Here is a 26,713-nt window from a genome sequence, read left to right on the forward strand (position 1 = left end):
ATTATTTATTTAATTATTTTAGAGATAGCAAGAGAGGGGAGGAGAGGGAGAAGCATGCTCTCTTTGCTGAGCAAGGAGCGGGGCGCAGGACTCAACCCCAGGTCCCTGAGATCATGACCTGAGCCAAAGGCAGAAGCTTAACCAACTGACCCACCCAGGTGCCCCTGAATGTATGATATTTTAATTGTTAAATGGTTCTAGAGAGTTATTTTCAGTTTTATTTTCTTTTTAATCCATGGTTGATTTAGGAGTGTTATTTCACATTTCCAAATATGGTACATTTTTAAAAGTTTTTTTTGTTGACTTATAATTTATTTGCATTCTATGGGAAAATGGGGTCTGCATAATATTGATTCTTTGAAATTTGTGAAGGCTTTTGTTACTTAGGATGTGGTCAATTTTCATAAATGATCATCATCAGTGATCTGAAAAGTACATTCCTTGTTTATTATGTACAGAATTCTTTATTAGGTCAAGCCTGTTCGTGAAGGTCAAATCTATTTACTTATTTTTTTGTTCACTTGATCATACATCATTGAGATAGGTATGTTAAAGTATCTCACTATGACTTTTTGTGAAATGTCAAATTTTTTGTTATTCTATCTGGTTTTGCTTTATGGATTTTGAGGCAGTGTTAGGTACATAAAAGATATAAGTTGTAGCTTCTTGATTGTCCCTTCTAATATTATGTTGAAACCCAGTTTCTCCTTATCAATACTTTTCCCTTAAACTCTATTTTGTCTGGTAGAATATTGTTAATCAGTTTCTTTTGGTTTGCATTGGCATGCTATAGTGTTTTCTGTTCCCTTACTTTTTTTATTGTGGTAAAATATGGACAACATAAAATTTATCATTTTAATGATTTTAAGTGCATTCATACTGTTGTGTAACCATCACCAGCATCCATCTCCAGAATTTATCATCATCCCAAAGTGAAATTCTGCACCTTTTAAACAATGACTCCCCATTACCCCTTTCTCCAGGTCCTGGTCATCTCTGTTCTGTTTTCTGTCTCTGTGAATATGGCTATTCTATGCGCCTCATACAAGTAGAAGTATACAAGAAGCATACTGTCTCGACCAGCGCGACAAATTGACTAGGAAACGTGAGGGTAAGAGGATGGTGAAAAGAAATTAAGAGACAAAGAGATGGGGGCAGGAGGAGCACTAAGGATGATGTCCAACAGTGCTAAGTTTATTCAAAGCATTAAGGCCATATATATAGTGATAGGAGAAGCAATACACCTGTGTCTAGTTAAACCACCACAAGTTCCCGTAATAGTTTCACATTTAACTATAAGCAGACCTCGTGACGCCAAACGGCTGATGCTAGTACAATTGTTCTGTATTGATACAGCAAACCTGAAAGTAATTTATGAGCAGTACTAGGGCAGCAAGGACCAGCAATGAACTTTTGACCCCAACCGAATTGTTCTCATTTGTTTAGCAAGCGTGTGGGAAGTCACGCAGGCAAGCGCACAACACGTAGCACAGACCCTTTCTTGGTGCTACTCAACTTTTCCGTCCTAAACCTTCTGTTAGGTTATTCGGACTTTAAAGGAGACACAAGTCATTGCCTGGTTTGGTCCTCGTCTCAAGCCTTATTGCGGCCTCCCACAGTGTACAATCTTGGTTCTTTGTGTTTGGCCTGTTTTACTTAGTGTGATGTCTTCAATGTTTGTCTGTGTTCTAGCATGTGTCAGAAAACCTTTTTTGTTGTTGTGAGAACATTTAATTACTATTCTCAGCAAATTCCAATTTTACAGTACAGTGTTATTAACTGTAGTCATTATGTTATAGATTCGATCTGCAGACCTTATTCTTGGTAAAGAATGGTAAAAAAAAAAATGGTAAAAGAATGGTAAAAAAAAAACCAACAAAAAAACCATTTACCAACTCTTCCCTTTTCCCCCAACCCCATAGCCCTTGATGACTACTTTTCTACTTTTTTCTGAGAGTTCAACTTTGTTTTCTTCAAATTCCGCATGTAAATGGTACTATGCAGTATTTGTATTTCTCTGTCTGGCTTATTTCACTTAGCAAAGTGCCCTCAAGTTACATCCATGTTCTCACAGGATTACCTTCTTTCTATTGGCTGAGCAATGTGACATAGAGGATGTCATCTTTATCCATTCACCAGTTGACACTTAGGTTGTTTCCATATCTGGGCTATTGAGAATAATGCTGCAGTGAACATGGGAGTGGAAATACCTCTTCAGGATTCTGTTTTCATTTCCTTTGGATGTATTTCCAGAAGTAGTACTGGAGGATCATATGGTAGTTCTTTTTTAATTTTATGAGAATCCTCCATACTTTTGTCATAGTGGTTGCACCAGTGTACATTCCCACCAACAGTGCATGAGGGTTTGATTTTCTCCACCTCCTCGCCAACACTTGTTATTTCTTGCCTTTTTGGTAATGGTAACATTCTAACAGTTGTGCGGTGTTATCTCATACTGGTTTTGATTTTCATTTCCCTGATCATGAGTGTGTTGAACACCTTTTCATGTATCTGCTGGTCAGCCATTTGTATGTCTTTGAAAAATCAGCACTTTTAAATCAGATTGTTACTTTCTTTGCTACTGAGTTGTGTGAGTTCTTCATATATTTTGGATGTTAACCCCTTACCAGATAGATGACTTGCATTCCATTGGTTGTTTTTTCATTGTGTTGATGGTTTCCTTTGCTGTGAAAGAGCATTTTTATTTCATGTAGTCTTATTTGTTTATTTTTGCTGTTGGTGTCATATCTGAAAAAACCATTGTCAAGACCAATGTCAAGAAGTTTATCCCCTGTGTTTTCTTATAGTAGTTTTATGGTTTAAGGTCTTAAATTTAATTCTTGAATTCATCTTGCTTTAATTTTTGTTAGTTAATATGATCTGTACCCAATTCCAATGTGTGTGTGTCTTGGCGGGGGACCCCTCATACCACCAAGCACTCAGTCCTCAGACACCTTTGGTGTCCTACAATTCAGCCCACCTCGGACTGTTCATCTGGAGATCACATCAGATCTCACAGGCTAAGGGCTCAGTCCTGTAACACTGTACCACCCTACCTCCCCTTCCCATTTCAGATGCCAGTCTCAAGCTCAGGTTATCACCTGTGCCTCTGTCTGACCAAATGTAGATGGGAGGCTTTAATGACCCTCTCTTTGGGTTCCATCACTTTGCTAGAGTGGCTCGCAGAGCTCAAGCAAATATTTTACTTACTATTTTATTTTACTAGTTTATTATAAAAGGGTATAATTCAGAAACAGCCAGAAAGACAAGAGGCATAGGTTGGGGTATGGGGAAAAGGCGTGGAGCTTCTTTGCCTTTGATGAACCACACTTCCTCAAATCTCCATGTGTTTACCAGCTCAGAAGATATCTGAAACCCATCCATTTTTTAAAAGATTTTGTTTTGTTTTGTTTTTAGAGCATGTGCACACATGTGTGTGAGGGGAGGGGCAGTGAAAGAGAGAGAGAGAGAGAATCCCAAGCAGGATCCATACCCAGTGCAGAGCCTACCAAGGGGCTCAATCCTACAACCCTGACATCAAGACCTGAGCCAGAATCAGGGGTCAGACACTTAACCGACGGAGTCACCCAGGTGCCCCTCCTTTTGGGCTTTTATGGAGGCTTCATTGCACCGACATGTTGATTAAATCATGGGCAGTTAATTCAACCTGCAGCCCCTTTCCCATCCCCAGAGGTCAGGGTGCTGGGACTGAAAGTTCAATCATCTGATCAATCATATGGTTGGTACTCTTGGCAACCAGCCTCCATCTTTAGGTGAGGTCCAAAAGTCACCTCATTAATGTAATGTAACCTTTATCACTCTATTTATTTAGTATATTCTAGGAGTTTTAGGAGTTTTGTGCCAGAGATGAGGACGAAGACCAAATATGTATTTCTTAAGGAACACAATATCACAAAGGTGTAAAATACTGGTCTGTTTCATTCTTTTGCATGTGGCTGTCCAGTTTTCCCAACCATTTGTTGAAGAGACTGTCCTTTCCCATTGTATATTCTTGCCTTCTTTGTCATAAATTAGTTGACTTTGGGATCTGGGTAATGTTAGCCTTATAAAATGACCCTGGAAGTGTTCTCTCCTCTTTTCTTTTTTGGAAGTTTGAGAAGGATTGGCATTAGTTCTTCTTTAAATATTTGATAAGATTAATCAGTGAAACCATCTTCCTTGTTATTTGTTCACATTTTCTGTTTCTGTTTCCTCATAGGTTTTATGTTTCAAAGAATTTGTCCATTTTCAACTTGTTGGATTATCAAATTTGTTAGGACATAAATGTTCATAATAATCTCATATGATTCTTGATATTTCTGTGGTATCATCTGTAATGTTTTTCTTTCATTTCCAGTTTTATTTATTTGAATCTCTCTTTTTTTCTTATTTTACTTGTTGGTCGATTTGCTTATATTTTTAAGATCCAACTCTTAGTTTATTTCTTTCCTATTGTTTTTCTGATCTCTATTTCATTTACTTCTGCTCTAATCTTATTTAATTCCTTCTAATTTGGCACTTTTTTTAGTTGTTTAAGGTATACAGTTAGGTTATTAATTTTAGGTCTCTCTTTTTTAAGTTGGTTTCTAATTGCTATAAACTTTCTTCTTAGAACTACTTTTTGTTGCAGCATGATACGGTTTTTGATGTGTTACATTTCCATTTTTATTTGTTTCAAGATATTTTTGATTTTCCTTTTGATTTCTTCCTACACACATTGTTTTTTCAGGAACGTGTTGTTTAATTTCTACATTTTTCTGAACTTTTCAGGTTTCCTCCTGTTTTTGATTTCTAGTTTTCATAACATTGTGTTTGGAAAAAACACTTGATCTGATTTAAAGTCTTCTTTAATTTTTAAGACTTGTTTTATGGCCTAACATATGATCTATCCTAGGGAATGTTCTGCATTCACTTGAGAAGAATGTGCACCCTGCTGCTGTTGGATACGTTTTGCATATATCTGTTATGTCCATTTTGTCCAAAGTGTAGTTCAAATCATATATTTCTTTGTTGATTTTCTGCCTGGATGATTTATTCAAGTTGAAATTAGAGTATTAAAGGCTTCTGTTATTATTGCATTGCTATGTATTTCTGCCTTCAGATCTGTTAGTATTTGCTTACTATATTTATGTCCTCTGATGTTGGGCGTATGTATGTTTACTGTTGTTATATCCTCTTGATGATACAAAGTTACAGTTTTGAACTTAAAGTACATTTCATCTGATACAACTCCCCCTAGTCTTTTTTGTTACTGTTTGCATGAAATATCTTCTTCCATCTCTTTTCTTTGAGCCTATATGTGTTCTGAAAGCTGAAGTGAGTTTCTTGTAGGCAGCATATAGTTAGGCCTTTTTTAACCTTATCAGCTACTCTGTCTTTTTATTGGAAAAGTTAGTACATTTACATGTATAGTATAGTAACTATTTGCAGATAAGGACTTATTATTGCCATCTTGTTAAATGTTTTCTGGCTATTTAAAAAAATTTTTTTAAAGATTTTACTTATTTATTTGATACAGAAAGAGAGAGAGAGCACAAGCAGGGAGAGTAGCAGGCAGAGGGAGAGGGAGAAGCAGGCTCCCCACTGAGCAGGGAGCCCAATGCGGGACTTAATCCCAGGACCCTGAGGTCATTACCTGAGCCAAAGGCAGACTCTTAACAGGCTGAGCCATCCAGGCACCCCTTCTAGCTATTTTATAGTTCCTTTATTACTTGTTACCTCTTTGCCATCTTCCTTTGTGATTTGATGATTTCCAGCGTGGTATGCTTTGATTATTTCCTTTGATCTTTTATGCACCTACTATAGGTTAACAAAAGGCTTATGTAAAACCCTTTTTTTAATGCTAGTCTGTTTTAAGCTGAAAACAGCTAACTTTGATTGCATACAAAATACCTTTTACTCCCCCGCCCCAACATTTTATGGTTTTGATGTCACAGTTTACATCTTTTCATATTCTGTATACATTCATAAATTATTTTAGCTATAGTTATTTTAATACTTTTATCTTTAAATCATTATACTAGAGTTAAGTGATTTGCATAACACTATTATGGTATTATTCTGAATTCATCTATATTCTTTACTGGTAAGTTGTAAGTTTTATACTTCCATATGTTTTCATATGACTCACTAGCAGCTTGCATTTCACCTTGAAGAGTTCCCTTTAGCATTTCTTGTAAAGCAGGTCTAATGGAGATGAACCCCTTCAGCTTTTGTTTGGAAAAGTCTTTATCTCTCCTTCATTTCTAAAGGACACCTCTTCTGGGTAAGATATTCTTCATTGGAAGCTTTTTTCTTCCAGTACTTTGACTATACCTTCCCACTCTCTCCTGGTCTGCAAGGTTTGGGTTGAGAAAGCCCTGACTGGCTTATGGGAGTTCCCTTTTACGAGTTGAGTTTCTTTTCTTCTGTGGCTTTAAAAATTCTCTGCCTTTGATTTTTGACAGTTTTAATGCAGTGTATCCCAGCAAAGTCCTCTTTGTGTTGAATCTGTATGGGAACTTCCTAGCCTCATACACCTGGATATCCCACCTTTTTCCAGCTCCATATGTGGGAATTTTTCAGCTATTATTTAGAAAAGCTTTCTGCTTCTCTCTCTCTTCTCCTTCTGGGACTCTACTTGATAGTATCCCACAATTTGCATAGGCTTTCTTTAATCTTTTTCATTCTTCTTCCTTTTATCTCTGATTGGATAATTTTAAATGATCTGTCTTTGAGTTCACAGATTTTTTTTTTTCAGCCTGATGGAGTCTGCTGTTGATGATAGTGCATTTTCTTTTCATTGTATTCTTCAGCTACAGAATTGGTTTGGTTTCTTTTTATGATTTCTTTCTCTCTGTTGACCTTTCAGTTTGTTCTCATACTGTTTTCCTGATTTTGTTTAATTGTCTGTGTTCCCTTGTAGCTCACTGAGCTTCCTTAACACAATTATTTTGAATTCTTTGTCCAGCAATTCACATGTCTCCCATTTCTTTGAGGTCTGTGAGTGGAAGATTACTGTATTCCTTTGGTGGCGTCATGTTTCCTTAATTTTTTGTGTTTCTGTGGTAGCTTTACATTGCTGTCTCTGCATTTGATGGAGCGGTCATCTCTTCCAGCATTAGGGACTGGTTTTTGTGGTTCGGGGCCTCCTGTGGGTGGATGCAAGGGCACTGCTTAGTGGGGTGTGGCAGTTCTGGCCCTAGGGAAGACTCCACAACATATTTTACATGTAGCCTCTTCAGTGAGGTCAGTATTGGCATAAATTTTAAGGGTTCTCAGTGGCCAAGGCTGCAGGTGTTCACAGTGCCAGTGGGGACTATTAAGGTCTTTTGCTAGTGAAGTCTGCTGGGGACTTCCTGGTCCTTTTCCCTGCTGTGCAGGGTGTTATGGTTGAAGGGATCCATCTTGGCATAGGGTACAGCTACGAGGGCCCTTGTAGTGCTGGGGGCATTGGTGTCTGATATGTGGGCACTTCTGGGGTTCCAGAAGCTCTGGGGTCTGAGGAGCTGGATATTCCACAGCAGTGGTGACCCCAGTGCCTGCCACAGAGATGCCTATAGAGCAGCCATGGGGCTCGGGTTTGGAGCATGGCCATGTGCAGAGCAGCCAAGGAGATGGAGTCTGAAGTGGGCACACGTATGGAGCCCTTGAGACTCTGGAACCAAGGTGTATGTGGGGCTGGTGGTGTGGCTGTGCTGCTTCTGGGGGAGGGGCAGCAAAGTCTCCCTCTCTGGTTGTTCCACGGCTCTGGGCAGTGCTGCCTGTTGCTTGTCTCGGTAGCTGATGCCCTGGTGTCCTCTGGGGAGCAACACAGTGCAGTCCACATGACAGACACTCTTGGATCCTCCACCAATTATATACAAATGAGCTCTGTGTAGTCTGGGCTGTTGTGGGAGCTGCTGAGATGCTCAGTGACAAAGGCTACCAGGGTCCTCCTAGAACATGCCACTGGGGACTATGATGGCAGCCCCTGTGTGACAGACGCTGACAGCCCACCTTCTTCTTGGTTCTTAGCCAGCTGTCTCAGCTCAGCCAGTCTCCCCAGGGATCCTCAGTCTCTTTATTCCCCACTGTGTTGCTGTAGTTCTGAATCAGACGCTTGAGCCCTCCCAGGCTTATTTTTGTTCATGGATACTGTTTGTCCTTTCTGTGGGGGGGGCATAGAGTGGTATCTCCCACTCCCATTACCTTGTTGATGTCCAGAGGCCTGCTCTCATCTTTATTTTTTTCTTTCTACTTTCTTTGGATTTACAAAGTTTTGCTTTTTCTAACTTCTCTAAATAGTCTTTCCTTTCTTCTGGTATAAGCATTAAAAGCTTTTATTTGCCTGTATGTGCCTCTTGAGATGCATCTCAAAAGTTTTAATATTTAATATCTTAGTATTCTTAATATTTTGAAATTTTCATTATGGTTCTTTCTTTGAACATGAGTTATTTATACAGGTGTTTCTTCATTTCCAGATTTATGGGATTTCCCTTTTTTCACTTTATTTCTAATCTGATTGCAATGTGGTCATAGAATTTGGATTGTATGATGATACAGTGTTTGAAATTTGTTGAGACTTGTATTTTGACCCAGTAGGTGGTTAATTTTGAAACTCTGCCGTGTACACTTTAAAATACATGCACTCTCCACTTCTTGAGATGTACATAGTGTATTTGTGAAGTCAGACTTTAAAATTAGATTATTAAAATCTGTGTCACTACTGGTTTTGTTTGTGTTTTGTTTTAGTAGCAGGGGGTTTGGCCTGATTAACTGAAATGAATTTGTTATAATGTTCTATTATCTGCTATATTTATTTGTTTTTCCTTATGGTTCTGCCAGTTTTTGAATTATGTGTTTTGCATTACATATTTGCAATTATGTACAATTATGTACAATTATATACAAACTATGTACATTACATACTTTAAAGTTATGTTGTTAGGTAGAAGGTCAGAACTTTTATTTTCTTGGTGAAATGAACCTTAATCATTATGCCATGAACTTCTTTACGTCTAATGACTACTTCTGCCTTAATATCTATTATTTCTGATAGAAATACAGCTCTAATATCTTTATTTTGCCTAATAGTTGCCCAATATATCTTTTTACTATCCTTTTCTTACATCCTTTTTGTATCCTTTTGTTTTACAGATTTGTCTTTTAAATAGGATATAACTGGATTTTTCCTCCAGTTTTTCTTTGTCTTTTTAGAAAATTTGGTGCATTTGTATTGACTAATTTTTAATATGTTTTGATTTATTTCTGCCACCTTATTTTGTGACTACTACAGACGTTTTAAGATGTATGCTTAGCTTGCCAATGTGTAAATTTAATAATTTTCCATCTTCCTCCAGAAAATACAAATATCTTAGAACAATTTAATTTTAATCATCCCCCTTCTGACCTCTATGCTGTTGTTTGTAGTGTACTCTAGTGCCTTCTCACTTGGAGTCCCACAAGAAATCATTACTCTTTTATTCAGTAAGTGTTTGTCTAGGTTTACACAGATTCGTTACTTCTGCTGATAATTTCTTACATCTTAGACCTGTCATCTCGGGATCCATAGTCCACCTGTTTAAAGTCCTTTATGGTTTATTTTTGTGTGTCTGTTGGTTTTATTTGCCCAAAATGTCTTTATTTTGCCTTCATTTTTGAAATACATTTTTGCCAGGTATAGAATTCTAAGTTGACAGTTATTTTTCCATAGCACATTGGAGATGTTGTACCACTCTTAGTTTGTGCGTGTGCATGTGTGTGCATGCACGCGTGCATGTTATCAAGAAGCCCATACTTAGTCTCTTTTTTACTTTAATCTCTCTCTGGATACTGCTTTGATCTCATCTTTGCCTTTGGCATTCTGTAGTTCCACTGCATTGGAAGGGTGTGTGTGTGTGTGTGTGTGTGTGTGTGTGTACATGCGCATGTGTACACTTATATGTTCATCCTGCTTAGAATTTGCAGGACTCTGTGAACTTACATTGGTGTCCAGAAATCTGTCATTATATTCCCCATTTTCTCTCTTCTTCCAGACTTTTGATGTGTATTATGTCAGGTTTATCATTCTCTCCTGTCTACTACTTAACCTGTCTTTTCATTTTCTCATCTCTCTTTTTTGATAATCTGTTCAGATCTACCTGAATAAGAATCCAAGTACTGTTTGGGAAATGGAAGGAGGGAATGAATATTATGTAGGCAACTTACTAAAGTCAACCAAAACTGTCTTTTTTTTTTAATGTTTTAAATCCCTGTTTTGTGTGAATACAGAGTTTTGCTTCTGATATTTGGGAAGGTTTGTGCATCATTTTAGTTCTTCTAGACTTAAAACATCATATATATTTCAACCTTTGTGATTTATGCACTTTAGGTGGCATCTGTTGGCTCCACATTGTGAAATGAAGAAAGTAGGACATAATTCATGCATTTGCTTTTTATCTGATATCTCATACCCCCTAATGTTTATTGCATATGTTGTAATTGTAGTTTTTTTTTTTACAGGTACCTTTATACTTTTAAATAATATAGCTAAACTTCTATTATTTTATTTATCAAAATTAAGTATCATCTATTGACTTCTGTGTGTCTGAGAGGTGAAGAGCAGTTATGTTCCCTATATTCCATTTACCTCCTCTTCTCCCCTCTTGATTGTTTTAATACTCTGTTATTTTTGTGCTATCAAAGTTCTGCTGCATATCAGAAGTCCTATAGTTATTTTGACCTACTTCTATACTTAAATGGATTTAATGCTCTTCCTATTATTTTCTTCATTGTCATATTTTTGCCTTCATCACTGTGAGGGTGGAATTTATTACCACGTACATTTTATAAGTAGGGTTCATGGATATCTTTACTGCATTTTGCATGTGTGGAAATATTTGTTAGCTTCATAGTTACATGGAAACTTGGCTCTGTGGAAACTTCTTTGGCCACTCTTTTTTCCCGAGGAAGTGTTCTGGCATTTGAGTGTTGCTGTGAAGAAGTGTGAGGTTAACTTGATTTTTTTCGCTTGTCTCATAGGAAAAAAGAATAATTCATTTGATTTTTTATACTATTTGATTAATAGTGAGATCAAACTTCTATTTTTTTTGGGGGGGGATGTTTGGTGGTGTGCTGTTAGCATGCAAATATAAGCTACTCCAGAGTTAAAGTAGATGTTGCAATTGACATGTACAGTCTCATAGGGGCTGACATATGATGGTCCATGGGTCAGATCTGGGCTGCGACCTGTTTTTCTAGGTCTGCAAGATAAGAATGGTTTTTATAAAGGAATAATGGCAAGCAATTTGATGATGGATAACATTAATCTTGAATCCCAATATGTAACATGTTACCCTTCTCAAAAGAACTCTGTGTTCTTCATTGATAGGAACATTTAAGTAGGAATATTTTAAAAAATTGTATTCAACTATTTTCATATTGAATTTCATCAATAAAACATTTGTGGAAATCCATTTTCTCTCGCTGTATGAATAATGTGTAATATGTTTGATTTTTCTCCTTTGGTCCATAGGCCTAAAATATTTACTCTTTGGCCTTTTTTTTAGAATAATTCTGCTGACCTCCACTCTGTTGTAAGTCCAGAATGAGTTTGATTCAGGGTTGCTTTTGAATGTAGGGGGAATGTTCCTTGGATCTGAACTTTGTCTCAAGTGTGGGCCCCAGAGTTGTAGCCTTCTGTTCCTGGCTGTAATAAATAATCCTTCTGTGGCCATTTTTGATGCTCTTTGGATCTGATCAGGACACTTTCTACACTCTGAGTCTCACCACCAGATAGACCAGCCCTGCATTGATAGTATAGTTGTTGGCTTCATTTCTGATGTGGAAATTTCTATCATTTCTATTCCAGTAAGAACTCCTCTTGCCTCTGGCCCATTTCAGTCTGTCATATTTGATTTGTCTGATGCTATTGACTTGACAATTAAAGCTTTTTCTACCCTACATTGATTCTAGGCTACATCTTGGCTTCTTTAGTTAGAGTATAGTTCCATGCCTGTGCAGTGCATTTTCTTTATTTGGACGCTAGAGTTCCCTCCGAAATCAGAAAGAGAACTCTTCTTTTTCATATTTCAAAACACACTCCCTTCTCTTCTGTGTGAAGAATGCTAGTAGCATATGGATATGGACTTTTAGTACTTAGTGAATGGTGAAATATGTTTAACACCTTAGGCCACCAGTTCCATTGACTTCCCTACGTTCTTTCTGATGATTTTCCTTGAGGAGAGGATCTTAAAACTTAGCATTCTCTTCAATATAGAATTTAAGGTAAATTAGAATTGAATGTACATGAACCCATCAATTAAGAAAGAAAACCTTGCCTTAGAGATGGAGGTAGACAGTATGGAGGCTGACCCTGGGAAGGGTAACTAGCATAGTGAAGGGTCTAGGAATCACCCTATATGGTGGAAACACTTGAAGGTGATGGAGATATTCAATTAAGCCTAGTGGGAAGTTGAGAACCAACTTTTTTGCAGTATTGAAACCAACAGTCACAGCTGTGAAAGCATCTTTTATGTTTAAAAAGTAATGTGAACATATTTCTTAACAGCCTATTACCTCATAGTTCTGTCTAGGAAAAAAAATACCAAAAATATACCAGTTGATTTGACAACAATAAATCAAGACATGGACAAGGAGAAAAGCAACACAAAAGAAAGGTAAGATAAAATCTAATAAAATTAAAATTTCAACAACATGTGGTAATAGTGGTAAGTCATTCTGACAATGAAGAATGGACAGTGTCTTATGAGGAATGGATGAGGGTGCCGGAGTTTAGCAAACCTTAGGGAGAGGTTCCTGATAAGATAGGCAGATTAACATCGGCTCCTTCCCCCAGAACAGTCTTGGATATACCAAAAAGATGAGAAGGAAGTTGCTGGAAATGAGAAGTTAACCAACAGCTGGGAAGACCCCAGAAGGGCCAAAGGTGGTTAGGTGTGGGCAGATGGAGAAGAGGTCAGAGAGATATGCTTGCTTCCTTTTTCACATTCCTCTCGGTGGGTCAGTGTCCACTCAGGAAGAGTATAATGGAGTGAGGAAGTGCTTGAAGAAACTTAACTTCTATTAAGTCTGATGGGTTGAACTTATGCTCTTACTGCTCTCCTTCCTGAAATCCCACCAAATGATCAAAAAGAATAAATCCACAAGAGAAGGCGAGAAGAGACAAAAAGCACAAAAGACAAAAGAGCTGCCAACGTCTTTTTGGAAGCTCAGAAATGGAAGGACAAGTGATCACTAATTTTGCAGAGCAAACGGTACAAACCTAAGGTGGCAGGGGTGAAGCCCAGAGGCAGCGGCTTCTTGCCTGCTGCCCCTACACCCCCCTCCTGGAAGGATCCTCTCCAGGTGGCAGCAGCAGCAAAAGCAGTAACCTGGAAGTTAACAGAAGCAGTGCTTAGAGCGCAGATCCCCTTCCTTTACCTCTCTCAGCCAAGAGAGTATTCCTTCCTTCATTCCAGCAGAAGACATCCAGGATGCAGGGACACCAAACGCCATGAGAGTATCGCACCCATTATTGTACCCAAATCATAGGGGACCTTAGTATTCTTCCTCTGCTAGTCTTCGAGGAAGCTCACAGCCAAAATCTAAGCACGTTGTACCCTGGGAAACTGGCCAGCCTCTAGGAAAGCCAGTTGGGAAAACCTCAACTAAGCATTACCCCACAGTGAAATCTGGCAGTTGGCAGATTCCTGTCAGTGCATGAAGAGTGGTCTCATTGCTATCTCAGTGATGATTCTTAAATACGAACAGGTGACCCATGATCATTTGAGGAAAGCTTATAGCTTGATGGAAACTCAAATCAATCAGGAGAAAATAGACCCTACAGGGAGGAGAAATGTTCAGTAACAACCAGCACAGGTCTACCCTGGATTGTCAGGTGACCGAATAAAATAGCTTTAAGAGAATAAAAAATAGGGGACATTTGGAGAAAAAAAAATAGCTTTTGGAAATTAAATATATAATAGCAGAAATGGAGATAGAATAGGTGAAAGATAAAGCTGATGAAGTTCTCCACAAGGGAAAAGGGAAAGGTATAGAAGGTATGAGAGTAAAGATAAGAAAAGGTTTATGTTAGGAGACAAAAATAAGATAGAAATAAATTCCAAAAATGCCTGTAATAACAGTAAATGCAAATGGGCTAGACTTTGATTTTTGGTTTTTTAAAAAATGTCAGACTGTATTAAATGCATGTGGAAACATCTTGGGAAGCAAAAGAGTACCAACAGATGAAAGAAAAAAGATGCTTCCATATTATCTTCTGGGTCATAGGAAACAATTACAAGACTTCACCATTTGAGACCATAAAACTTGTTTGAACAAATTCTCAAGACATCTCAATAGATCACATACTCCTTGATCACTGTAGACATCACTTACAAGAGATTAACTAGGAAAACCACTCTGTGGTTTGGAAATGAAACATGATGTCTGACAAACAAACTTTTCTGAAAGACTCCCCCACCCGCACCCAGGAGGAAACAAAGTAGAACTAAGTCTAGAAAAGCAAGAAACAGAGAAGAGAGGTAGTTGCTGAACCTGGCCCACTAATCCTATCACACTTAGAGGTGGTGTGGTGGTGCCTACTCTATTGTGTGGAAAGTTTGTAGTCCTATAGCTTACATTAGTAAGATAGGCTGAAAAATTAATGAGGTAATGATCCATTCTAAGAAGTTAAGGGGAGAAATTGAACAGAATAAGCCAAAAGAAAATCGAGGGAAGAAGATAAACAGTATCAAAAACTAAGAAAATAGAAATCAAAGAGAGAGAAAATCAGGAAAAGCAACAGCTGTCAATCACATTGGCAGATCTTTGACAGACCAGAGCAGGAAAAAGAGAGTCACCCATGGACGGTTAGGCTGTGACATCGCACAGCTCAACACCGCTTAGTATGTGCTCTCTTCGTATGTGCAGGGGGGCGGGGCAGTGGGTCTGTGAGCACTACTCAGGAGGCCAGAATGGGAGACCCTCAGAGCAGAGCCATCTGCAGTTAAAGAGATAAGAAAATTAACTCTTTCATGGCAATTAGTCTGAAACAAAATGTAGAAATTTTAAGAAAAGTATGAACAAAATAGGCTCAATAAGTAATAGGCAAGGGGAACTTTTCTGTTTTTATTTAAATTCTAGTTAGTTAGTATACAGTGTTACAGTGGTTTCAGGTGTACAATATAGTGGTTCAGCACCTCCATGGGACACAGTGCTCATCAAGACAGGTGCTTCATCCCTATCACCTGTTCTGCCCAGCCCCCCCCAACCCCCACCCCTCTGGTACCATCAGTGTTAAGAGTCTGTTTCTTGATTTGGCTCTCTCTCATTTTTGCTCCCCTTTGCTCATTTGATTTATTTCTTAAATTCCACATATGAGTGAAATCATATGGTATTTGTTTTTCTCTGACTTATTTTGCTTAGCACAGTACTCTCTGGTTCCAGCCACATCATTGCAAATGGCAAGATTTCATTCCTTTTCATCCACTAAAATTGTCGAATTTGTAGTTATGAATCATGACCACCTCCCCAACTCCCCACCACCACCACCACCACCACCACACATACTAGGCTCAGGCAGATTTCCAGAGTTTCTGAGTTTCTACCAGGTTTATAAGTTCTAAAAGAAACTCAAGAAATGGAGAATTCCAATCTTATACAACTTCTTCCACAGAACAGAAAAAGAGAAAATAGTCCCTAAATCATGCATGCACATGGAGGGCGGGGCAAAAGGAGGCAGAAAGGGAAGAGGCTGAGAGGGAAACTTAAGCAGACCCTGTGCTGAGCTCGGAGCTGAGGTGGGGCTCGATCTCATGGCCTTGAGGACACAGCCTGAGCGGAAACCAAGAGTCAGGACGCCCAACCCACTGTGCCACCCAGCACCCCCATTTAAATCAGTTTCATTCACATTCTTAGAAGCAGAAAACCTGAAATAAAATGCTAACCTGCAGGTTATATAGTAGCATATTAAATTGGATGATACACCAAGATCGGATTGAGCAGCTTGTCTAAAAACTGCGAGGTTAGTTCAACATTGGAAAATGCATCAATATCAATTACCATTAATAGATTAAAGGAAGAAAGTATTTGATAAAATGCATTATCTCTTCATGATTAAAAAAAAACCCTTAGCAAACTACATGATAAAAGGCATTTACCAAAAACCTGAAGCAAATATTTTTATTTATTTATTTATTTTTACACTCTGAAGCAAATTTTTTTTTAAAGATTTTATTTATTTATTTGACAGAGAGAGATCATAAGTGGTCAGAGAGGCAGGCAGAGAGAGAGATGGGGAAGCAGACTCCCTGCTGAGCAGAGATGAGGGGCTCGATCCCAGGGCCCTGAGATCATGACCTGAGCCAAAGGCAGAGGTTTAACCCACTGAGCCACCCAGGTGCCCCTGAAGCAAATATTTTTAATGGGCAAGTGTTAAAAGTGTTCCTCTTACATTGAGAAAAGTGGCCAGGATACTTGTTATTGCCACTTCTGTGTGACATCCTATTAAAGGTCCTAAAGCAGTAAGACAAGGGAAAAAAAAAGATAAAAAGAAATGAAAGCTGGAAGTTTTGAAAAAGAGAAACCATAATCATTTATACGATGTCTAGTAATAAAAGTACAAAATAATCGTTTTATAATTAATAAGTGAATTTAATTTAGCAAGACTTCTAGATTAAAATCAGTGTAAGTGAATTTCATTCCTATAGTCCAGCAGTAGATTGAAAATTTAATTTTAACCATCACTACCATTTGTAATAGTAATAAAAAATCCAGTACCTAGGAAAAAGCATCAGTATGATCTTTGTAGAGAGATTACAAAATTTAATTGAGAGTGCAGCAAAATTTATATGGAAAAGCAAAAGGCCAAAGATATGTAAGCACTCTTTCAGAAAAAGAAATTTGAAGGCATGAACTTATAGCTATGACAACTCTAGTAATTAAAGCAGTGGGACAGAAAAACGAGGATAGACAAAAATAAAGAACCAGGGGTAGATAATTGTATACATTTGGAGTGATGCAGACTTGTATATAATTTTATATCTGAAGTTACAGTCAGGGAAGAAAAGGTAGGGGTGTTAATAATGTGTGGTGACAATTGGATATCCTTACGGGGTGGGGGTGGGAAGAATTGGATCTGCTCCTCACATCATAGCCCAGACTCAAGGATGAAGTGTAAGACTTGCAAAAGGCAAATTTTTGTTAATATTGGAGTAAGGACAGATTTCTTAAAAGTAAACACAAGTTGGAGATGCAAAGATAGATAAATTAGGTTATATTAAAGTAAGAATTTAGATTTATGAAGACTTCATCAAGAATATGAAAAGTTGAGTCCAAACCAGAAGAGATTTTCAGTACATGTAAAATGACAAAAGATTACTATATAAAATGTGAAAAGAACTCCTAAACATTGTTAAGAAAATAGTATATAATTCATTATTAAAAAAAGAAAGGATGTGGATTAGACATTTCAGTGGAGAGGAAACTGTTCAAGGTGTTTATAAACCAAAAGGGACTCAGAGCGCTCTAGGGAGAAGGATTTAAGAATACCTGATACCGGTCTCCACGAGCAAGTGTGAAGAAGTTGCCTCTGTCTTTGAAGAGAAAGTTCGCCTCCTTATTCATGTGATTACATATTTTTGTTTAATACACCAGTGGGGAGTTTTGCCCGCCGAGCGGCACGTGAGGCTCTTCGGAACCCTGCATTTCCTCCACCTTGCAAAAACGTGCTCTGCCACGTAAGTCAGCTATAGGCACTGATTGTGGATTCTGCTCTTATGGAAAGGGTTTTTTTTTTTTTTTTTAACATTTACAAATAGGCAGTTAGCTAATGTATCGTGAAAAGGTTTTGGTTTTAGTCTTGGTAAGGGTTGTTGTTGGTGTTGGTTTTATAAGAAAAGGTAATATGTGAGTATGGAACTTCAAAAACTATTTTGACCTCACACTGCTGCTAATCAGTTTACATTTCTTCCTTCTTTTAAGTTAGATAACGATTCTTAAGTCCTTTCCAGCCATAACAATATCAGACCTCTTTTACATTTATCTAGACTCTCCTTGTTTCAGATATGCTTTCTATATTTTTTAATTATTTATTTATTTACTTTAAAAATTTCTTAACTTTTAAGTAGGCTCTGTACCCAGCATGGAGCCCAGGGCAGTCCTTGAACTCACAACCCTGATCAAGACCTGACCTCAGATCGAGAGTCATTCGCTTAACTGAATAAGTCCACCCAGGTGCCCTCACAGCTACTTTTTAAAAAGTGTATCAAAAATTGTTTGAAAGGGGTGCCTGGGTGGCTCAGTGGAAGTGTCTGCCTTCAGCTCAGGTCATGATCCTGGAGTCCTGGGATTGAGTCCCACATCGGGCTCCCTGCTTGGCGGGGAGCCTGCTTCTCCCTCTCCCTCTAGTGCTCCCCCTGCTTGTGTTCTTTCTCTCTCTCAAATAAATAAATAAAATCTTTAAAAACATTGTTTGAAAGGATAGATACTGTATTGTAAAGTACAGTATAAAGATTTAAACTTAAGTCCTAGAGGCTGTTGACCATAGCGTCTTACTTTTTTTGTCATACTAGGCTTCAGAAACAAGAAGAGCAAGAATATGAAGATGTCACACTGTCAGAATACCAACCAGCTAAAGCAGCAGAAAAAGAAACCTCAAAATACCAAACACTCAGAACGCTTTCTGCCCTGAAGTCAGAGGAAACCGAACTCTATCAAGATTACTACTATCCAGGCAAGCCAATCTATGTTTTCTTTTATGAACATGGAAGGAAGTTGTCATTGCATTAACTTAAAAAACCAGTGAGCTGCATTGCAATACTAGTCTACTTTCAAAGTACGAGGTTTGGTGCTTTACCGATTTCGTTAACCAGGACCTTCGGTGAGATCTTCTGATACAGAGCTTGTCTCTTGAAGGACCGTAATCTAAATACTGGTCATCACTATAAAATAACAACAGTGGTATTGTTCCCACCGCCAAGAATATCTGACATTTCTGGAGGAACTTAGAGTTGCCATCACTCTTCTTCGCATGTCATCTTTTTTGGGGTTTGTGTGAGGTGAGGACCCTAAAGTTGGGTCACGTCCCCTGAAGGCCCCGGTGCCTTCTGGCTGGTCTGTGACCTCTGTGCGCGTATCTGTCAGGGCCCTGCTCCTCCTCCCCAGGCTCCTGCTGTTTGTCATCCTTCCCTCCACCTGTCCCAAATGCACCATCAGCAGTATGTAAAACAGTTTTTCACCACACTTGCTTTTTTATCCAGCTCTTTCCTTTCCTCGCTTTTCTGAAGGTTGGTCTTTGGTCTCCTTCCATGGCCCCCTTCTCCCTCCAGCAGCCTATTAGCAGCGTCCTTAACCCCTCCCACTTCTCTCCTCTGCTCCTGGGTTGGCAGAACTGCAACTCTAATCAGCAGAATTGTCAATTTTGCCTGCCTTCACCCCGTACAGTAAGCCTTTTTGCAGAAAACTGTCACACTCCTGTGGATTTGTTCTTCGCGAATCGTGGTCTCCAGCAGCAGTTGGGGGGCGGGGGTGCTCAACACTGCCTGGGGCCCTTTTATGCCTCCGTTCAGCTTTGCCTCTCATTACTCACCGCATCTCTTTACACTGTCACAGTTTAACCATAAGCCTCTCCTCCTCGATTATGCTTCCTACTTTAAAAAAATAATAATAAAAATAGAAGGAATCAAAGGGAAACCTGTAACCTGCAGCTCCCCAGCCCCATTTCTGTACTTGTCTCACTTCTGGAGCTCCTTTTCTGCCCCGTGCTCAGGAATGTGGGGTCGTCTTCCATTCTAACAGCTCTTTGTCAGTGCACAAACCTACTGCAGGCTTACCTGTCTCAAATAAACCAACTCAGGAGCCCCTTCCTTCCTTTCTTTCCCCTTGACTTTGAGGAGACTACTCTCTTGGCTTTCTTTGTACTTTTCTGTCTCCTCTCTTTTGGTCTCTTTCATGGATCTTTATTCCTCTGACCTTTAAATATTGTTGCTTTTCAGGTGTTTTGGGTTCTGCCAAAATTAGTGTTCTCTCTGTGGGCTAGACTACAGCTTGATGATTTTAAATAACAATACATTTCTTCTTATATTTCTTATTAAGTATATACCCAGAGCAGGTAGGTGCTTCCTGTAATTATCTTTAGTCTGTGTCTGAATATGGGTATGTTTGATTTTCTGAAGGAGCCTAAGAACTTTGGCATGTGTTGGGCGAGACTCTTTTCTCTGACAGATTAAAACAGAGGGAGTGCCTGGGCCTTCTAGTTAAGTGTTTGCAGGCCTGACGTAGCTTCCTTTCCAGCAAAGTGGAAAGTAGAAGTCCTCTGACCCTTCTGTTGCTTTCCTCAGTGAAGAGGGGCAGAAATGCTAGGCTGGATAGGAATACAAGGGCCAGGCAGAGGCAGAGGGAGAAGCAGATTCCCCGCTGAGCAGAGAGCCTAAGGCAGAACTCCGTCCCAGGACCTGGAGATCATGACCTGAGCCAAAGGTGGACGCTTCGCTGACTGAACCACTCAGGCACCCCTGACTGTATGCTTCAAACATATTAACTAACTTAATCCTTGTTACACTCTATGAGGTTCTCACTATAACAGTCCCCATTTCACAGGTAGGTAAAGAAAGGCTGACGGGCTACTTACAGAGTAAATCACAGCACTGAGTGGCAAAGCTTGTAACTGGTGGGAATGAAGGCATCTGACTCAGAGCCTGTACTCTTAAAAATTGACACTGTGTCATGATCCCCTGTATGGCCTGGCGTGGAGAATGGCTGTGGTATTATTTATAGCTCTTGCTGGCTACTCAGTTAATAATGCTTTTATTTTCAGATTACTTCCAAAAAACTGGAACTCAGCAAGATCCTTCAGAACCAGTTTCTCCTAAGAAGAAAGAGAAATCAAAGGGAAAAAAGGATCAGACTCACCCTTGTCCAAAAGTTAAGAAGAAAAGGCTTGTGTCCTACGATACAACAGGTAGACAGCTTGTTTGGAAGACATGACATTTTCTTTCAGATAATTCTGTGGTTTTATGTGTTTGAGTAGGACACTGACTTTGGAAGAAACAGACTCACCGAATTTTATGTGTTTGGTTGCTTAGAGAACTGTTAGCTTTTTTAAAATCTTTTTGAAAACCCAGAATATCAATAGATTGAAAAGCATAGATTGACTATGTTCTTAATTAAGAACAACTTCTGTGGGCGCCTGGGTGGCTCAGTGGGTTAAGCCGCTGTCTTCGGCTCGGGTCATGATCTCAGGTTCCTGGGATCGAGTCCCGCATCGGGCTTTCTGCTCAGCAGGGAGCCTGCTTCCCTCTCTCTCTCTCTCTCTCTCTGCCTGCCTCTCCATCTACTTGTGATCTCTCTCTGTCAAATAAATAAATAAAATCTTTAAAAAAAAAAAAAAAGAACAACTTCTGAAGTTTATGGTTATATAATTTAAATAAAGTTGTATGGCTTTGTTTTATCCTTTTAGTAAAACTTTGTGGTATCATTATATTTAATTCTTTTGTGTCTTTTTCTGACACAGGGTTTAACTCCCCATTTAAGCTGATTTTTCTCATGTTTTCCAGGTTATACTTTCTTTATACCTGAAATTCTTATTTATTTATTTATTTATTATGTTACGTTAGTCACCATACAGTACATCATTAGTTTTTGAGGTAGTGTTCCAAGATTCATTGTTTGTGTATAACACCCAGTGCTCCATGCAGTGCATGCCCTCCTTAATACCCATCACCAGGCTCACCCTCTCTCCACCCCCCTCCCCCTAAAACCCTTAGTTTGTTTCTCAGAGTCCATAGTCTCTCATCATTCATCTCCCCCTCCAATTTCCCCCCCTTCAATCTTCCCTTCCTTCTTCTAATGTCCCCCATGCTCTGCCTTATGTTCCACAAGTAAGTGAAACCGTATGATAATATACCTGAAATTCTTATTTGTATTAGTATCTTAAGTTTGACAGGAAAAGGGAAACTTTTCTATGTTTCACTGATTTACCATGGTCCAAGCCAGATTAGTCATAAAACTATTGAAATGTAGACTTCTGGGCCCCTCACTTAAACAGGCTTCATTTTTCTGAAAAGAAGATAGTCACTATTATGAATGTCTCCGATGGCACAAAACTGACAGGCCTTGTCTCCTCCCCTCTTGGCGAATGTGAGCCACAGCTGCAAGTGTGATGGAGCGTTGCTCCTGGACGAGGTCAGTCTGTGTGGCATTTCTGAGGTGTAATAAGGTTGTAAGAGAAGGTTTTCCTGGGTGAGCCTGCCCTAATCTGATGAGCCTTTAAAAGAGACCAGAGCAGTAGCAGATGCCATGCTGGCATCTTTGAAGGGGAAGATGGCCATGTGTAGAGAGGGCCGTGGGGCAAGGACCCCAAACTAGACTTCTGTAGCCGACAGTGGTACCTGGGCCAACTGTTAGCCGGAACACCGGGACCTCAGTCATGCAGCCACAAAGAAAATGAGTTCTGCCAGCACCCGAGGGGAGCTTGGAGCCAGTGTCTCCGGTTGAGGCGTCATCAGCCAGCATGTCCATGTCAGCCCTGTGAGACCCTAGGCAGAGGGCCCTGCTAAAATTTGCTAGGTACCTGACCTCTGGACACTGTGGGATAACAAACACCCAGTTTGCAGTAATCTGTTACATGGCAGTGGAGAGCAGGTACCCAAGTACAGAGAGTAGCTCAGGGCGCTCCCCTCTCCATTCCCTGTCGACAGTTAACAGTGGCGCCAGCTGGCAGTCGCACTCACAGGGGCGAATGTCCATTCCGTGGATCGTTTTATGTATTGTCTACATTTATATTTGTCCATGTGGGAGTTTAAAAATTTGTGACATATGTTTTGACGCTCCTTCCTTCAAAAGCCAGAGCCTTACTCCTCTCCCTTTAAATAAATGCCAGACTTTAGTGGACTCATTTCTAACTAATAATACAGTGGATGTGATAGTTTGCAGTTGTACAAAGTAGAACATGGTGGAACAATGCCGTGTGCCCTCCAGGACGAAGTCATGAAGTCATGATAGGCCTAGAGAGATCCCTTCTCCTGTGTGCTCTCCTGTGACACACGTACATGGCCCTGTAGAGGCATCCACTGGGCAAAGAGCTGAGATCCCTGGCGTATTAGCATGTCTGTGTGGGAGAGGGTCCTCCAGCCCCAGGAGAGCCTTCAGCATTTTGATTGCAACCTCATAGGAAACTGAACTACTCACCCGTAGAAATTGTGAAAAAAAATTTTTTTGTTTTAAACCTCTAAATTTTAGGACAGTTGCTCCCACATCAGTAGACAACTAATACATCCATAAAACATGTGGCATTATTTTGTGCAGAAGCACACACCCTGTTGACCAGAATAAGCTGGTTGGGGAAGAACACACATGGTACAATTCCACTTCTATAGAGTAAACACTAGGCAAAATTAATCTCTAATCTGAGAAAGCAGGATAGTGGTGACTTTTGTGGGAATGGGCTGAAGTGGTAGTAGTAACTGGGCAAGGTTCAAGGCGGACATCAGCAGTGCTGGTGATGCTTTCTTTAGTGATGGGTGCGCTGGCTCCAGGGTATATTAATGTCTGAATGGTATGTGTACCATCCGTATGTCTGTCATACTCCAGTAAAAGCTTTGAAATATGCACATATGTAATGTTTTATTGTGTCCTTTTGAGATCATTCATGTTGATAGGTGCTTTTGGAATTTACTCTTTGTCTCTTTCTTTTAAGATGATTCTTTGTCTAGAATGTCCTTTTTCTTTTTTTGCCCCCCTCAGTCCTTATGTTAAGATTGATATTTATGCAAGTTCTATAAGCTCTCAGTGAGGTCCCTAGTCTGCTGTGACCCTTCTCCTTGGAGCTAACACAGTACTTACCAGCAGTGCGTCTCATTTGACAGTTTTTATATATTATCTTTCATTAGGAAGACACGGTCCCATGGTGGGATAATATCAGTTACACTCTGACTCCAAGGTAGCAGAAGTTCTGTTTTAAACTTTTTTTTTTTTTTTTTTTTTTTGAGAGAGAGTGAGTGAGGGAAGGGGCAGAGGGAGTGCGAGAGTCCCATGCAGATTCCATGACCAGTGCAGAACCCAACATGGGCTCTGTCTGAACGACCCTGAGATCATGATCTGAGCCGACATCACTAGTCAGACACTTAACTGCTTGAGCCACCCAGCTGCCTGTTTTAAACTTCTTAAAAGAAAGGTTTTATTTTCATCATAAAGATACGTGATTTTACCCTTAAATGCTGGAACTCCTCCTTAAGCTTTGTCTTCACTGTCATTCCTGTTGAAGATTCTGTCTGGTGATAGTGCTTTTTCAAAGCTGTGGATTAGAAGGGGAGGGCACTGGGAGCCCAGCCCAGTATTCACTGATGAGATTTCATTGCTCTCTACCAGAAGATAGAGGCTTGTGTCTACATTGACAAAATAAATGTCTTTTTGCTGCTTTTTTTTTTTTTTTCCATGGTTTTTTTCTGGAAGACTTTCTCTTGAAAGTTGTAATTTCCTGACCTTACTTCTGGTACCTATATTCTTGACTCACCATGAAGGTGGAATACAGGCTAGTCTCCTCGTAGTTCTGATAGAATTGCTGTCCTGGCTCATACCATGCACCCAGCGTGCTAGGACGGTGTCTCACCCTGCCATGTTAGGTGCATATTGGATTGTCTCATTTTAGTAAATACCAATGATTTTCTTTCTTTCTTTTTTTTTAAGATTTTATTTATTTATTTGTCAGAGTGCGAGAGAGTGCACAATCAGGGGGAGTGGCAGGCAGAGGGAGAAACAGGCTTCCTTCTGAGCCAGGAGCCTGACTTGGGACTTGATCTCATGACCCTAGGATCATGACCTGAGCTAAAGGCAGCTGCTTAAACAACTGAGCCACCCAGGTATCCCTATCTTTGATTTCTGAATTAATCTGGCTTTTTAGAAAAATTTCCCCCCAGCATTTTGGAGGATACATACTTTCCCTAAATTTACTACTTATTCTGAAAAATCGTTATTTTAAATTTGTCATAAATCACTTCCATTCTCCAGTGGTCTCTATCATTCATTAAATCTGCCAGGTCACCACCAAGATGCATTAATTTATGCTTTTGCAGTATTGCATAGGAGGAATAACCTGGCCAGCAGTGGATATTTCCTAACTTAATTTTCTGCAAGTCTGATGAGTGAGAATGGCTATTTTGTTGTAATTTTAATTTGCAATTTTCTGATTACTAATGGGGTTGAATATTTTTTGGTATGTTTACTGGCCATTTGTCTTTCCTATAAATTGTTCATCTTTATATCAAAACGTTTATTTCTTATTGATTGGTAGGAACTCTTTAAATATCTGATGTTAATCCCTAGCTTCTTACATAGGTTAGAGACATTCTAACTTGATAATTATGCTTTAGATTTATTTATGGTGGCTTTTCTGCTGTATAAATTGCTAAGTTTGAAGAAGTCAAATTTATTATTTTTTTTAAACATGCTTTAATTCTTTTTCAGGAACATATATTTTCTGTAATTTCTGTTTCCACATTTCCTCCTATAACTCATCTATAATTTACACTTGCATATAATTGCATAGTTTTTTAAGTGGCTAACTATTTTCCCATTATGATTTATGAACAGCTAATGATTGCTCTACTGATTTGAAATACCTTTTTCTTGCTTACTAGATTGTCTTTTGTAAATGTTCCTATTTCTGGTCTCTACTTGGTTCTACCGATCTGTTTTCCTGTGTTGTAAGCGCACTACCATGGTTTCGATAGGTGTACGTTGTTATATCCTAGTCTGTATGGCTTACCTCTCAGCTAGACATAAATACTTTGTGCTGTCCCTTACATTAGTGTTGGCACCTCCCCTTCTCTCTTCTACACCTAATATTAACTAGCTTTCCTTTCAATTAAGTATTTTAAACTTCTTTCCTGTGTAAGCAACTGATAGGGCCTAGACTAGGGTGAGACAGGTGAGTTGCCTAGAGCACAAGATTAAAAGAATTTACTCTTAGGGTTGTGAAGGACTGTACACTGGTCCTGACTTTGTTTTATATAAAAGTTCAAGTCCTGTTTAGTCCTGAGTTAAGCTGTTTTTATCAGTTGGTGTTTGTGATTTCTAGAGAATCAGAAATCCTGAACAACTTCTTAGCATTGTTGGTTTTGTCAGCATGGTTTCTGGGTTGCTTCTCTTCCCATGATTAGTTCTATCAAGAAAAGAAGAAGGGCTAAGAGGACAAGTTGTAGAGCATGGTGAATAAAAGCCAAGAAAAGGGAATGTTTCAAGAAGGAGAGAATTATTAGCTGCTAAGAGATCAAGAAAGAAGGTCTGAGGGACACCTGGGTGGCTCACTTAGTTGTGTCCAACTCTTGACCTCAGCTCAGGTCTTGACCTCAGGGTTATGAGTTCAAGCCCCACATTGGGCTGCATGCTGGGTGTGGAGTCTACTTGGAAGGAAGGAACAAAGGAAGGAGGAGAGAAGTGTATTGCATGAGACTGGGAAGAATATTTCCACTTTGCATGGTCATCACTTTTTTCCTGATCCTACTGCTTCCACATCATCTTAAGCTTTTATTAAGAAAAGCCTTCTAACTGGCTCCTGTTCCAGGGTCTTCTTGTGACAACTACCTGTGTAATTGTGGAATTAGGTCTTTTGTAATCTCTCTTTTAAATGGAAAATATTATTCCTTTTTTCCAGCTTGTATTAAAATTAAATTTTAAGCTATATTTTCTCTTCCAATTATATAGTCTTTGTGTAAGTAAGTATGAGTTTCCATTTAAATTTTTTCTCTATGTAGAAATATTTGGAATATTATACATT

General features: G+C 39.2%; 1 protein-coding gene across 1 annotated transcript in view; it reads left to right on the forward strand.

The window, feature by feature from the left end:
• The first annotated feature begins 12,514 nt into the window (after positions 1 to 12,514).
• DNAH14 (dynein axonemal heavy chain 14) overlaps positions 12,515 to 26,713 on the forward strand; it is a 307,787-nt gene continuing 293,588 nt past the window's right edge. The window contains exons 1-3 of the mRNA XM_032838780.1: positions 12,515 to 12,617; positions 18,513 to 18,673; positions 20,756 to 20,899. Of these exons, the coding sequence (XP_032694671.1) occupies positions 12,586 to 12,617; positions 18,513 to 18,673; positions 20,756 to 20,899 (337 nt within the window). The 5' untranslated portion in view covers positions 12,515 to 12,585. The remainder of the gene's footprint in view (positions 12,618 to 18,512; positions 18,674 to 20,755; positions 20,900 to 26,713) is intronic.

The sequence above is a fragment of the Lontra canadensis genome, unplaced genomic scaffold (genome assembly GCF_010015895.1).
Source record: "Lontra canadensis isolate GAN:19392208 unplaced genomic scaffold, GSC_riverotter_1.0 scaffold106, whole genome shotgun sequence".
NCBI lineage: Eukaryota > Metazoa > Chordata > Mammalia > Carnivora > Mustelidae > Lontra > Lontra canadensis.